The following is a 14,343-nucleotide window of genomic DNA, read 5'->3' as shown; positions in this document are numbered from 1 at the left end:
CATAGCAACAGAAAGCTGCTTCCCCAAACTTTTTATAGTTTGTTTTTGGGATGTTGAGCAAGCCTGTGGTAGACGCTTGTTTATGTGTGACTTAAAATCTAGTTCTGGCTCAAGTTTAACATCCAGGTTCTTTACTTTTGATGCACCAGACTTCCAAGTTTGCTAATAATGTTTTGTCTCTGATCATCAGTACCAATTGCAAGAATTCTGTTCGAACATACCTTCTTGGGTTCCTTAGATTTTTCAAATCTTCCTTAAATTTCCCCCCATGTTGCATGTAGTTGTGTGCTGTGTGTTGCATGATTTGTGGGATAAATAAAGGAATCTTAATCTTAACTTGGATCCCCAGATCAGAGGGACACTTTTTTACACCCAGGCAGCACTCTAAGCAATGTGTTTTTCACATGAGCTAATACTAGAACGCTCACAGGGCTAATAATCTGCACTGATAAGTCTTTGTATACTTGCAAGTAGAAGGATGCTGGTTGCACAGCTGTGTTTTTGTTTCCAGGGGTTGCATGTGGAGGCTGGGGCTGAGACTGTTGCTGAGATGTCAGGTAAATGATCAGGCTGAAGCTGGCTGACAGAAACCACAGGTAACAGATTAGAGTGCAATTCACAGACAGTGGCTGGAAGCAGAAGCTGTGACTTCCTGGCCCAGAGGATTAAAGCAGTAATGGGGGGGAGGGCAGCTGAATGTGAGATGTTGCAAGTGATGAGTGGTTATAGCTGCGGAGGCTGGATGCTGACTGCTGTGGATAGAGGACTGCGGTACTAAGTAAAGCAGGACACAGAGTACAGCAAAAACTACCAAACAAACTAAACTGACCATTACTGTATATCAAGGTATTGTTAGCGATTTCAGTTATGATATAGTTAGGTCAATTGGTTGGTAACTTACGATTACATATCCCTTCCCCATTTATCTTTCTCCTTTGTTTTAAAGACACCATTGTCACTGAAAGATAACGTATGTTGTACTTGCACCTGGATGCTGAGCTGATGCTGACTGAAGCTGCAGCAGATGCAACTGAGCGCCACATGCTGACAGACAAAGTTTTGTACACAACAAACGCCAACATATCAGATAAAGAAGCTAAACAACACTTACAAAATATCTTACGTTTTAAGAGAAGTTTCCACTTGGTACAGGGATCGATTAAAGTCTGTTTAATTGACAATTGTTAGCAAGTTAATAAACAAAACAAAGTTACAGTATTTTGCCTTGCACTGCAATAATACGTCACATATAATCTGCCTCTGCTGGAAACATCCATGTGCAAAAAGTTGTACTCTATTACTACTATGCCATACCACACAAAGGGCTGTAATGTATTTGATACAGAAAGTATGACAGCCAGCAGGGATTGTACTGCTGATCAAACTTTGTTTTTTTTTTTAAATCATTAAATGTAATTTATATTTCTGTATTTAATAAATGTAAGGAGACCAATGCAGTTAAACGCTGAATTATTTTTGGATGAGGGGATGTGCTTCATTAGTTCCCCTTGACCGCTTCCTCCAGCATCTACTCATTTCTCCCAGGCAATATCATCCCCAGTCCTGCGATTCTCCTACTGGCCACAAGAGGTCCCTAGACTCTCTGTCTTCATGTCCTTAGGCTCATTTGTCTTTCTCCAGTCACCTACACTTCATTTCCTTTACTCTCACCTGAACCCACTGCCTCTCCTCTTTACACACAGTTTAACTTAACAAGATCGAAAACAGAGCAAGTTAAAGAAGAAATATTTTCGCTTTCAGCCTAATTAACCTACTTTGAGGCCTCATGGCAATAATGAGTTTCTGGGCATCTGTTCATTTCATGTTTGTCTCCCACACTGTGCACTGTGTACACTACTACTGCCCGCAAAGTTTGTTGTGTTCAATTCTGTTCGACAGGCATCAAAGCACAAACACATAACATCTACTACAGAGATTGTTTTGACTACTTGTCCTGTCTGTCTGGCTTGTGACAGATTTCATCACTGTGATAACTATTCAAGATACAGTCAGGAAACTTAGCAGTTGTAGTTAAGAAGAAAACAGGTTGATGGTGATGTTGCCAGCCGGTGTCTCTAGTTTTTATTATGAATAATTAAATACTTTGTGATGTAAAGCCTACAGCAATTAAATCAGCACCACAGTGTGGGAGACCCTCCATGGAACATGGGGTGAGGGTAGAGGCCATGTTGGCAGCTACGCAGTACAGCCTGGGGAGAGCATCAGCAGGTTATTTACCTCACTGTACCTCTTACTGTTTAGATAATACATACCCACACATACACAAGGATTCTTTTAATACATGCCTCAGTGATGGTTGCCCTGGTGATTTTCACAGCACACATCCTCCTTTACTACCTCCTGTGAATGAGCATTCTCATTCAAATGTGGGCTGATAAATGGTTAAAACTTATTGAAACCCTAAAAGTGAAATAGGCAGCAAATCCCATGGCAACAAGGAAAAAAGGATGTTGACATTGAAACTTGAAAAGTTACACTGCCTCCCACATTCAGGGTCGCTTCCCTCTTCACCTGACCCAGTTCTTCCAGTATCTGGAATGATAATTTCGCTGTGATATGATTGGTTACTATGTGTGGTGCTGGTCATCCACTGGTCACCTGCCAAGGCCTCAGCGTCCTCCTCCTCCTCCTCCTGTCCGTCCTCTCTGAGGTTACTACTCTCTTCATGCTGATTAGGTTCGGATGAATGGAGGCCTTTGTTTGGACGCGGTTCCCACGACCCGGCATTCGCCTGGCAGTCGCGTGGCACTAAAACGTCCCCCCCCCACCCCCCCATACCCCCCACCCAAACTTTAAGGGAACTAAATAAATAGGAATGGGGGTTGGGGGGGGGCATCTGGTCAAACTGACATCTGCTCACCAACAGTTAACACAAACCAGTGTGATCAAAGTGTGTGTGTGTGTGTGTGTGTGTGTGTGTATTTGTGTGTGTGTGTGTGCACCAGAGTGGACGTTGTTCTCATAAGAGACATGTGTGTTGTGTCACCATCAGTGTGACTCTCCAGCTGCAGCAGCTGTTGTGCCACTGTCTATAAGGGATTGTTGTAAATCAATGTAACATTAAAGATGGCTACAGGTGAGAGTGTTGTTAATATTGTCCTCGGGTGATTTGTCAGTCCATTGTGTCCTCCCCTGAGCTTTGAGGGGATGGGTCTGGCTTCTTCTTCGCAGGTAGTGTAAAGTTGCTGCTCAATAGAATGAGCGAGGGGCTCCCCGGAGTAAAGCCCGGTAACTGCACACTGTTGTTCCTCCCTGGGAGAGGAGGAAACTGCAGGGTGGAGGGTGCAGAGGGGGTGGCGCATGGTTACAGGCTGGACATCTGTCGCTTTTGAGTGTTTTTTTTTCTAGGCCGGGTCTCTCGGTTATTGAATGGAGCCAGTGACCTGTCAGTCTTGACTGATGGGACCCCGTGTGTGGGAAAATCCCGCAGCCAAAGAGTTGCGGCATTCACATGCTAATGTTGCCCTATAAATACGAGGGCCGTGGCGCGCCGAGGGCCCTAGAGACGCGCTCAGATTCACAGGAGAAGGCACAGGAGCGGACAGACACCAGAGGGAAGGAAAAACATGACTGCTTCATCCATGACGCACAACATGGGGAAACATCCCAGTGCCAAGGAGGAGAGAAAGGTATTTTACGCACGGATGTATACCATGGGTTGGTTTGACATAGGTCCACACACGCCTCGTGCTCCAGCGTGGAGCCCCAACCCTTTAACCAACTGCACTTCTTTACCTCCACAGCTCAGAAAGCCGCTCATTGAGAGGAAACGACGGGAGAGGATCAACAATTGTTTGGAGCAGCTGAAAGACACTGTGATCGGGGCGTTCAGACTTGATGTGAGTACTCCCTCGCGCCTCTCCTCTCCATCTGTGCGTAAACACGTGAGGCTGAATCCTGTTGACTGAGACGCTGCTCGTATCTCAACAGCAATCCAAGCTGGAGAAAGCCGACATCCTAGAGATGACAGTGAAACATCTGCAGAACATCCAGAGCAGTAAACTCAGCGGTGAGGGACATCATCTCATACAACCTGTGCACTTTACTTTAGCATCACAGCGTAAAGTTGGCTCTAATGCATGCAAACGTCAAGTTGTTTTTCCTCTTTCTGATGTTCTGTGATCCATTGTAGCGAAATTGAGTGGATTCATCTTTTAAATGAAATGTCTTGACCTTGTTGACATTGGCCAGCAGGGGACAGCAGCAGCATGTATAGTGCCAGATACCGTAGGCCATCATCAAATGTGAATATAGTCATCTATGTTATTTCAAAAGAATGTTATAATCTGGACACATTGTTTTTAATAATTGAATGAAGTTGTGATAGTCAACTGTGAAGGTTTTTGTGTTGCTGAGCAGATTCCTTTTAGGAGATGACAGTAGTTCAACATGGTTTTATTGTTGCATGTTGTGCCTTCACCACCAGGGGGTGCTATTACTTCAACTCCTCTTCTCTTCTTCCCCTACAGATTCCTCATCAGGCCTGGAGGCCCAGCAGAAATACAGCACGGGATACATCCAGTGCATGCATGAGGTCCACAACATGCTGCTCACGTGTGACTGGATGGACAAGACTCTGGGCTCCCGCCTGCTCAACCACCTCCTCAAGTCCCTGCCCAGGTCCTCCGACGAGCAACCCCTCACCCAGTCCACACGCAGACACGCCGTCCCTCCTCCAGCCGGCCAAGTTATCCCCGGCACACCTCTCAGAGGAGAGTCCCTGTCTGGGAGGCAGCTCCAGAGAGAGGGGCCCACCTGCCATGTAGCTGGACGTCAGGAGAGGGCCGCACTGCACAGCTCCCACCTGGGGCTGCTGGAGATGTGGAGGCCCTGGTGAATGGGTGGATTAATGATCTTGGTTCTCCATTTTGTTAGACCATCCTCTGTTATGTATCTTATAGATATGGTGCTCAGAAGACAAACATGTGGGACAGTTTGGTCCCAGTGATTATTATTGTAGGTGCTTTAATGATCCTTTTCTCAGTACTTCCCTTCAGAAGTCGACTTCTCGTAGCCTGCATTATAGAAGGCTCTTATTAATCTTTCATGTATTTATTGTATTAACAGCTTTATTTATTTGATGTTATAAGGCATGACTTTGCTTCTTAGACCACTTGCTTGCTGTTGCATAGATTTTTATGTCTTCCTCCACTACTGTATAATTAACCTAAACATAATAATAATAATAAAACGTATTTTACATGTTATTCAGATCTGATAGTATCCTATGTTTTATGTTTTTACCTTTTTGTTATAGTGGCCATACCAGGCTGAGACTTTGACATATAGCTTGGGCTCACATTGAGACCCATCAATTGAAATGGATCATTCTCCATGACAGTCCATAACAATTCTGCAGCTCAATCTGTCAGTTAACCTCTTTTAGCTCATTGTTTCAGTGTTTACACCTGCTAATGCAGAATAATCCAGTCTGACCATGTTTCCAGCAGCAGCAGCAGCTAGCTATGCACATAGGCCTTCTACATTTTAGCTCTGTTGGTGTTTTGCTGTTTGACCATAGCTGATCTCAGACATGCACTGAAAACACTTCTAATGTGCAAACAGACGCTTAAATAAATTAAACAGAAAGAAAACAAACATCTCCAGCTACGCTGTGCATGTGTGAAAGGCAAACTGCGGGTTAAGTCCAAAGCCAATTCTATGGATTTTATCCGCAGGTCATGTCTGTAAAACAGCTTAAGAAATCAAACAAAGCTTAAACGAACCTTGGGCCTTTTTTCAGAAAGTTATAAAAGCTGTTACAAATAACTTTATGACTCGGTTCGTATTGTAAACAATGACAGTGAGCCATCATCTGTGCTTTCCCTGCTGTGATGTGTCAGAGTATCTTTAATGAAAATGCCTCATTGGATTTAGCATTTGTCAGGTGGCCTGAAACACTGTTATTTTATGCTAGCAAGCATGTTAGCTAAACCTCAACAGTTGCAGATTTAATCAATTAGTTTTTTGTACTTAGCCTTAGCCTAGTGTTTTATCTAGCAAGGCAGTTACATTTGCGTTTCTCAAAGCTATTTCCACGTTTTTAAACGACACAGCAGGAACAGCACAGGTGTATGATAAACTAACAATGGCTGAATTCCAGTTACAGCTTACTGGGACACTGGGACAAAAAAAATTCATCTCCATTGTTTGAGGTTGCTGAATAAAAAGGTGACACAACATCTGGACAAATTGCCAAGTTGTCTGCATGGCTTGATGCCAGTAGAGATAAGTTAAGTTTGAAATGGGATTTGAGTGAAGTGACCTTTTAACATTTATCAGGGTGAGGGTTGATTGATGTTAAATAAATGAATTAGGCCTATTATAAAAATTGATTCTCATGTTTTTGAAGTTGAAAGGAGCAGACACCAGGGGCAGACCTAAAACTGATCAATGAGTGCAGCAAGTAGATTGTAAAAGGTGTTTCTGTACGTGCAAGGTCGAAACACCAGAAACTGTGATTCCGGCCTAGTTGTTTCATTTGACCTCTGGAATAGAATAGAGTGTTTATCATTCACCAGAGTAGAAAATTGAAAAATAGATTATTAATATGAGGCCAGACAATCATATAAATTAGCAACAATGACAGAAAGGAGTGAAGTGAGTAAAGCCATGGAACCCATGAGTTTCGACAGAGGGGTTTGGAGCATCAGTCATCTCCATCTGTGCATGACACCATCAACTGTAGCTCTTGTCAAAGCCAGTGTGATTTATGCTTTTATAAAGTTGTGACTCGCCATTTAACATGTATCAATCAGAAAGGTAAAACGTGCATCTGGTCAATTCTCCTGCTCTTCTTACCGTTATGATTGGTCGCCACATGGCGCCAGGCGGCGGGTCTGAAGTGGGGTGGGAGAGGGGGCGCCTGGTCCCTCGGCTCGCTCAGCAACAAAAGCGAGCCGAGACAGCTGCTCTCTCCGCAGTCCACATCATTAAAGCTCTGCTACACGGACACATGGGTGGCGAGGTGCCAAAGCCCCTCCGCTTCAAAGTTCTGACACTCCTTCATTTGGGCTACTATAGTTTAGTTAGTGGTGCCTCCTGCGGACATGTGGAGACACCGTGCGTAAAAAGAGCACCTGTTGATAAACCATTATACCTGGAAGGTGGCACAGATGCCTGCGTGCTCCCTTTAGCGAGCAGACAGAGCTGCGCCATTGTGAAGCCAATTTGCATGATAATAGCCTGTACAAAGCATGTTCAATAACGAGGGCAGAGGGCTGAGCGCCCCCATTAGACATAAACAAGTATAGACATTGTGCGCAAAGGACTAAAGCAGCACATCCAACCATACCGATACTGATATCACAGGTCAGCACCATTTCATTCTAAAGAGTCAGAGTTATTAAATCACAACAGCCTCGTACATGTCACATTATAATAAAGGCATCATGCAGGCCTGTCCAGGTAATGTTATCAGCACACAAAATAAACTCTCTCACAGCAGAGCAGGCAACGTGAGAATGCAGTTACGCACGAATCAGAAGTCATACAAAACAAGAACAAACGAGGCGCAGGCAGGCCAACACCTGTCGCTTTCTTTGGAGAAGGGCCCTTAATTCCCCCGGCTGATTCAGTTTGGAACCGAGGGGCCGCCAGGAGCAGCAGAGGCAGCAGCTGCCAACTGAAGGCATCGCGTTACATCCGCAGTCCAAACAGACGGGTGAGTCTGCAGAGGACCGGACACAAAGGCAGGCAGAAAGGAGAATGGGTCGGGCAGGGAAGAGACAAGACTGGGTCTTAATACTGGTGTAGTTTCAGATTATTATATACGCGCGTAAAAGCTCAGAGGGTCATCTCAAATGAGTTCATGTGAAACACCACTTTGGATAATAACACTATATATGGTTCTATCAAATCCACACACTGTTGCCTATATGTATCTGAACTCTCTGTAGAGAAGGCAATGTAAGATCTAAACACACTTGTGGTGCAGCTACACAAAACTGAAACAGCTTCATGTGGAATGTGATAATGGGCTCAGAACTTTGCTCAGGTTTCCTGTAGATGGACAAGTGCAAACCACGTGTTAGTAGCTTTAACACATGTCTCCACCATTCATGCTGTTATGCACAATTTAAGCGTCGATTAAATGACTCAAAAATGTGATCATAAGAGCCTCAACACTGTTGTTTTTGGAAAACGATGTGTGCCTGTGTGTGTTTTCAAGCCTTGCATTGTCCATTTTGTCTATTTTACCTTTATACTGATATAGTCTGAAATACTAAAGAGACTGATTTGTAAAATCCTGTGCAGACATCCCTCTGATATTCTGCTTCTGAATGATACTGAGTTTAGTGCATCTGAGGGGAGGAGGTCCACACAGTTCATTAGTGGCAGCAGAGGGGGTGGAGGGGGGGGGCTAACCCAACAAAGTGTGTGATTAAAGGCCGTCCAGCAGCAGCAGCTCTGCGAGGCGCACACCGGGCCTGACCGCAGACAAAAGGGGTGCGCGCTCATTGGCTCCGGCCGTGTGCGCTCTGTTGTCCCCCAGCCAGAGCAGCTCAGCCCCTATTCACATGTAAATCAGCCCTTATAAATACTAACAACAGCCACTCAGCGCCAGCAGCACGTCTCAATAGGATTGCATAATAAACACGGGACGCCTCGCCTCGCCTGCGAGTTTGTTGATTTTTTTCTCCTCCTGAAACCGGTTGTGTTCGCCAGCTGCCTCTTCACTGGAGACGAGTCGACAGAAAGCGGCGATCCGAACCAACATGGCCCCCTCTGCTCGGCCCAGCAACACTGGACCAGACATGGAAGAAGACGAGCCCTACTATGGGATCCAGAAAGCGGACAGGAAGGTTGGTCCACACGGGAATAAAACGCACACACACACACACACTGCAGTGACACACTTGTCACGCCGGTTTTCCGTCGCATCGGTGTCCAGGATTACGCATCACCTTCAAACTGCAGAGTTGTATGTCAGGAGTTTGTCAAAGGAATAGACACACGAGTAGCCCGATTCCACTTATAGTCACAAACCGTGGATCTAAGACCTCATTTTAACGCATGATGCCCCCTCCACGCACAGATCGAGCCCAGTTTCAGTGTCCTGTCAATGAAATGTGGTGTCCTCTTACTAAAATGTGATCTGTTGTGTCCCTGCAGATCAGGAAGCCTCTGGTGGAGAAGAAGAGGCGAGCTCGCATCAACGAGAGTTTGCAGGAGCTGCGGACTTTGCTGGCGGATACAGACGTGAGTGCGGAGCGTGACTCCCATCACCTGTGCATGTGTGGAGGTACAGCCGCTAGATTTAGTTTCTAAAGCTTCTCTGCTCGTCTTTGCCACAGCTTCACTCTAAAATGGAGAACGCAGAGGTGCTGGAGATGACGGTGAAGAAGGTGGAGGACATCTTGAAGAACCGGAGCCAAGGTCTGTACTGATTGGCCCATTGATACACTGATGCTAGTTATCACTTAAGAATAGATAAGCATGCAGTCTGTGAATCTTAAAAAACTGAAAGCCCATGATGATGAGAATTATCAACACTACGTCTTATTCAGACCTCTGACGACTGGAGTCTACATCCTCCATAACCACCTCAGTGATTGTCCTGTATATGATCAGGAACATATTTGATGTAACAAAACCCACAAACTCTTTGTGTTGGATAATCCCTTATTTTCAACCTAGTAACATTACCATTAAACGGTTTAAAATGCCTTCATAGACAATTTGAGGTTTGAAAAGATGATATCCAGTCTCATTTTATGGTATATGTGGATAATATAATGTTACATTACCCTGCTATATGCGTCCAATGGGGGAATAAAAACTCCAATCTAAGAGGACGAAGTATTGTTCAAATCCATCCTCTGTAGAAAAAACAATCAGAAACTTAGGTTGTGGAAGTCTACTAGTATAGTTGTTAAATCACAAAGAAGTATGCAAATGTCATATTAGTTGATTATCGTTCCTGCTGAAAAAGAAGCATTTCTTTGCTGTAGCTTGGTTTTATTTTGCATCATGTTTTACTGTTTGAAAATCAGGTTGAAGTATGAAAAGTAGCTGAAAAATGAATGTAGACAGTGGCAATACCTCTGTGAAGGGCAAGATGTTCAGATTTGTACCATCACCACAAGCAGTGGTCCATCGTATGAGTCCAATCATGTTTATTCATTTCCCAACCGTCTCTCTCCTCCCACAGAATCGGACACACTGAACCATGAAGCCAGTGAGAGGTTTGCTGCCGGCTACATCCAGTGCATGCACGAGGTCCACATGTTTGTGTCCAGCTGTCCCGGGATAGATGCCACGGTGGCAGCGGAGCTCCTCAACCACCTCCTGGAGTGCATGCCTCTGAACGAGGACCACCTCCAGGACGTGCTGGTGGATCTGATCACAGACACCCCCGGGAGCAACGGCAGCACTTGGCAAGGAGGCGACGAGACACTCTGCTCGAGTCTTGCCTCGCCCGGAGGACGGAGTCTCTCCATTTGCTCGTCCTCAGCCTTCTCCCCGGCCCCTTCCACCACGTCCAGCGAGGACCTGTGCTCCGACTTGGACGACACCGACAGTGAGCACAACCAGAGCTCCACGGAGAGCTTGGAGAGCAGAGAGGGCCTCGGCATGCCCACCATGACATACCCTGAGTCTATGTGGAGACCCTGGTAGAGGGCAGGAGGGGATACATGTTGCAGCAGGGGATGAGGGTTGTCATCATATCCTACGACACTGGAGCCTCCTGCTGACATAAGGGAACATTCCACCTCACAAACACTTTTTTGGTGGCATATCCTGCATCTATGAACCCATTGACCCCTGCAGGAAGCTGGTCACACGCATGGATTTTCAATAATCAAATCTGTTCAATAGGAGACCTTAACGTTCTGACGGCAGCCTAGGTTGATCCAAAATGGAATAAATCCGTGGATCGCTCTGCATCTAAGGAGCAACCGTGACTGTGGCTTTTCTTTTCACCTTCAACTGATTGCAGCGAGATGACAGGCTTTCCCCTGAACTCTGGGAAATGTAGGAAACCACTTAGTGAAGTGTAGAAGTCGACAACAATTCCTTCAAACATTCCTTCAGTGCCTCGGATATCACAGAAGAACGTGTAAACCAGAGTGTTAGAAGGTGGAGTTTTCCTTTCTCTCAGCGGAGGGGCCCTTCCTCTCAAAGGAAGTGACACCCAGCTTTGAGTCCTCTGTTGTGACCCCCCCCACCCCTACACCTGAAGACCCCCACCCCCATCAACACACTTATAACCCAACAAAAGGACCGAAAACGAACAGTTCCGGACGTTCACACTTGTTTTGTCAATAACTCTGTGTACATAGGATTTTGTATGAGGAGTAAAGCTCTTTTAGAAGATTGCCTCTGATTAATTAATTAATATAAAATATTTCTATTGTATTTCAGGCCTGTAGTTTACTGGACCAGTGTAGCCTCCTACAGAATGACCACTTTATGTTGTAATGATGTTTAGAAAAGTTGTTGCCTGTATATTGTCTTGAGTTTTCGAAATAAAATAATGTAACTGAAATGATTTGTGTGTGAGTTGATAAAGGAACAAATGTTGAACCGAGGAGAGAAGAGCGGGTAAAAGTCAAAATTCAGGAAGAAATGTGAATTAGAATGTTGTCGGAGATTGTTTGTTTATCACTGATGTATACTTCTCTAGGCTTTAGTATATGTAATACATACATCTTACACCTTCTCTCAAACAATTTCAATATTATGAACAAAAAGAAACTTTGCAATTTGTCATAGTCTAGGATATATTGGTGTTCCATTTGGTCTCACAATCTCAGGACACTCTGGTGCCACAGGTAAACTCTCCTATCTGACTTGCTCAACATTAATGTCTATAGTCACAGCAAATCAAAATCATGTCCTCGCAATATGCTTGATTCTTCTTGGAGCTGCGGTGCGTTCACACCACGAGGACGCACCGTGCTTAAAAGCGCACTGGCACATGAAAGGGTCACACCTCTGCAAGTGCCGTCCCTCTCACACCGAGCCTGTTTAACAAAGGCCTGTTAGATCCTGTCTGGACTGTGAGGGCCAGCCGTCACCCCACAGAGAGGCAGCGGCGGCGGGGGCGACCCCACCCCTCCTCTCAGCTTCAAACCCAAATCATGAAGGTCTGAGCGCTTTCCACCAGGGACAAACTCACTTATCTCTTGCTTTTCATTGTCCATGACAAGTCCACGTCTAATATCTGGTAATACCAGCAGGACAAGCCCAAGGGGGGTGGAGGTGAAGGTGGAGTACTCGGGTGTGAACGTCGGAGGAAACGCATTGAAATGGGAGCGGACGGAGGAGACACGGTGATCAAAGCTTTGACGGACATTTGACAGAGGAGCGTCAAAAGGCCTCCGAGTTGAAAAGAGGATCCAAGCAGGCTCAGGTTCTTCAAAGAGAAAGGACACACACAAACACACACACGCACACAACATACATTATCATCAAGGCACTTTAGAATCCAGATAATATTGAAGAGAAACCCAACAATTCACACAACACTTTGTGAGAGCGGAGAGAAAAAACTCCCTCATTAACTGGAAGAAACCTCTAGAACCAGACTCTGTGGGTGGACATCTGCTTGGGGTGAGAGGGGAGAAATAAAGGAGAGAGGAGGGGTGGGTGGAAAAAGGGAAAGAGAGAGAGAGCCGGAACAATTGTGTAGAGTTTTAATTAAATCTCTGTCAGAGTGGTTGTTGCAATTAAATAATTATTTTCTGACAAGGCATCTACACACACAAACTTAAAAACAAACAGATGAAAACATAACCTTCCATTGAGGAGGTAGAAATGGTTGAAATGAGTTTGGAGCAGTTTTTCCTGCTGTGACCAGGTGTGATCCATGTGATACAACAGATGCAGAAGATCAGTAGTTCTGTTCTTGTTTCTTTGACCAACCCTGTAATTAAAGTCCTTGAATATATGCTCGCTCCACAAACACCATTTACTGAGCGCTGCATCGCTTCTGCCTCACAATGTGGATGTGAGGGAATACGAGAGGAGGCTGGTGGCTGAAATGGATGTTTTTAACCTTTGGCTAAATTCAATTACAGTCACACTTCATCCTGTCTGAACAAACCAACACAATTAAAGTCAGAATTTCCTGCAAACTCAAATAAAATCTTCATCTGGCTCTGAAAATAGAGTCAAAATATGATGTATTATTGGAAATAAGGCAGTTGTATATGTATATTGTGAAATGCATGCAGAGAGTTAATGACTGTGGGAATACTTGCCCTAATCAAAGGATGAATCGGTTAACTGAAAATGACAGATGAGCACACGAAGCACAATTTTAGTTAAAGGTGGTGCTGGTGCTAGAGGTGGGGGTGGGGGTGGGGTGTTAAACTCACAAATAAGGGAGGACTTTTGTGCCCAAATGTATAAGCTGTGAGTTTGTGACCATGCATATGATTTCTGAGGTTAAAGGTCAGCGAAATACAACAGTTGGCGTGAGGGAGACTCAACGGCGGAGGCGAGCATATGGCTCTGAAACAGATCCCCCGGGAGAGCCCTGCCATCCTCTGGTGCTTCTCAACTGTCTTTGACTGTGAGAGAACAATCACTCTGCAGCAGCAGCAGCAGCTTTCACATGCTCCGTGCACACGGACCACTCACTACACCTTATCACACCCGGCGCTCCTTCATTCTACTTCTCATTTTGTCACATCTGAACAAGCGTTGGACTCACATTGATCTAATTGACAGGTTCATTATTTTCTTCTGTGGGAAAATGTCTGTAATTGGAAGTGAAACCACCACTTTTATACACAAGTGTCAGTTTACTGCAGCAGAGAACGAGTCAGCAAGCGGTCGTATAATGAACCTGTCAGAGAAAAAGAACCCCGATGAGTCATTTCAGCTACAGACGACAAGCAACACAAAACCTTGACTACAAACAGAGGCTCTGCAGAGTTCAGCTTCCATTCACCACCAAAGATGCTTTTTGCTCCAAGGAGTTGACGATAATGTCACAATGTGTATATGATAAAATATAATATATTTGATATACTGTATGTTATACAGACATATTCTGCAGAGGAAACCAATGTGCAAAACTAAATTTGTATTAAAAATAGTGCAAGTCATGAGAGAACAGTATTTTACATTTTGAGTGTTGTTGCAACATCTGCAATTTGACTAAGAAGAAAAACTGATCGCACATAAACACCTAAAATAATGAAGTTTGTAAATGTAATCCATTGCTCTCATGTGTTCTACCATCAGGCACATTTTAAATGAGCACTGCAGTCGTTTCACCAACTGAAGTTTGAGAAACTGCACAAACAAGGTGACGACAGCAGCTTAATGGAAACATGATGTTCAGTGATTCAGTGAGTAAAGGTCACA

General features: G+C 44.8%; 2 protein-coding genes across 2 annotated transcripts; both read left to right on the top strand.

The window, feature by feature from the left end:
- Positions 1–3,061: 3,061 nt before the first annotated feature.
- Positions 3,062–5,228, top strand: her8.2 (hairy-related 8.2). The gene is made up of 4 exons (XM_020094935.2): positions 3,062–3,650; positions 3,765–3,860; positions 3,952–4,030; positions 4,491–5,228. Exons 1-4 carry the CDS (start codon positions 3,588–3,590, stop codon positions 4,856–4,858), a joined length of 606 nt encoding a protein of 201 aa, XP_019950494.1. The 5' UTR covers positions 3,062–3,587; the 3' UTR covers positions 4,859–5,228.
- A 3,207-nt stretch (positions 5,229–8,435) lies between these two features.
- On the top strand, positions 8,436–11,512 carry her13 (hairy-related 13). Its single transcript, XM_020094821.2, has 4 exons — positions 8,436–8,825; positions 9,136–9,222; positions 9,318–9,399; positions 10,175–11,512. The coding sequence occupies exons 1-4, from the start codon at positions 8,739–8,741 to the stop codon at positions 10,639–10,641; spliced, it is 723 nt and encodes a 240-aa protein (XP_019950380.1). The 5' UTR covers positions 8,436–8,738; the 3' UTR covers positions 10,642–11,512.
- Positions 11,513–14,343: the final 2,831 nt, after the last annotated feature.

Source organism: Paralichthys olivaceus, chromosome 11, assembly GCF_024713975.1.
Source record: "Paralichthys olivaceus isolate ysfri-2021 chromosome 11, ASM2471397v2, whole genome shotgun sequence".
Lineage (NCBI taxonomy): Eukaryota > Metazoa > Chordata > Actinopteri > Pleuronectiformes > Paralichthyidae > Paralichthys > Paralichthys olivaceus.
The sequence above is the reverse complement of the archived record's forward strand: the minus strand, read 5'-3'. Positions and strand labels throughout refer to the sequence as shown.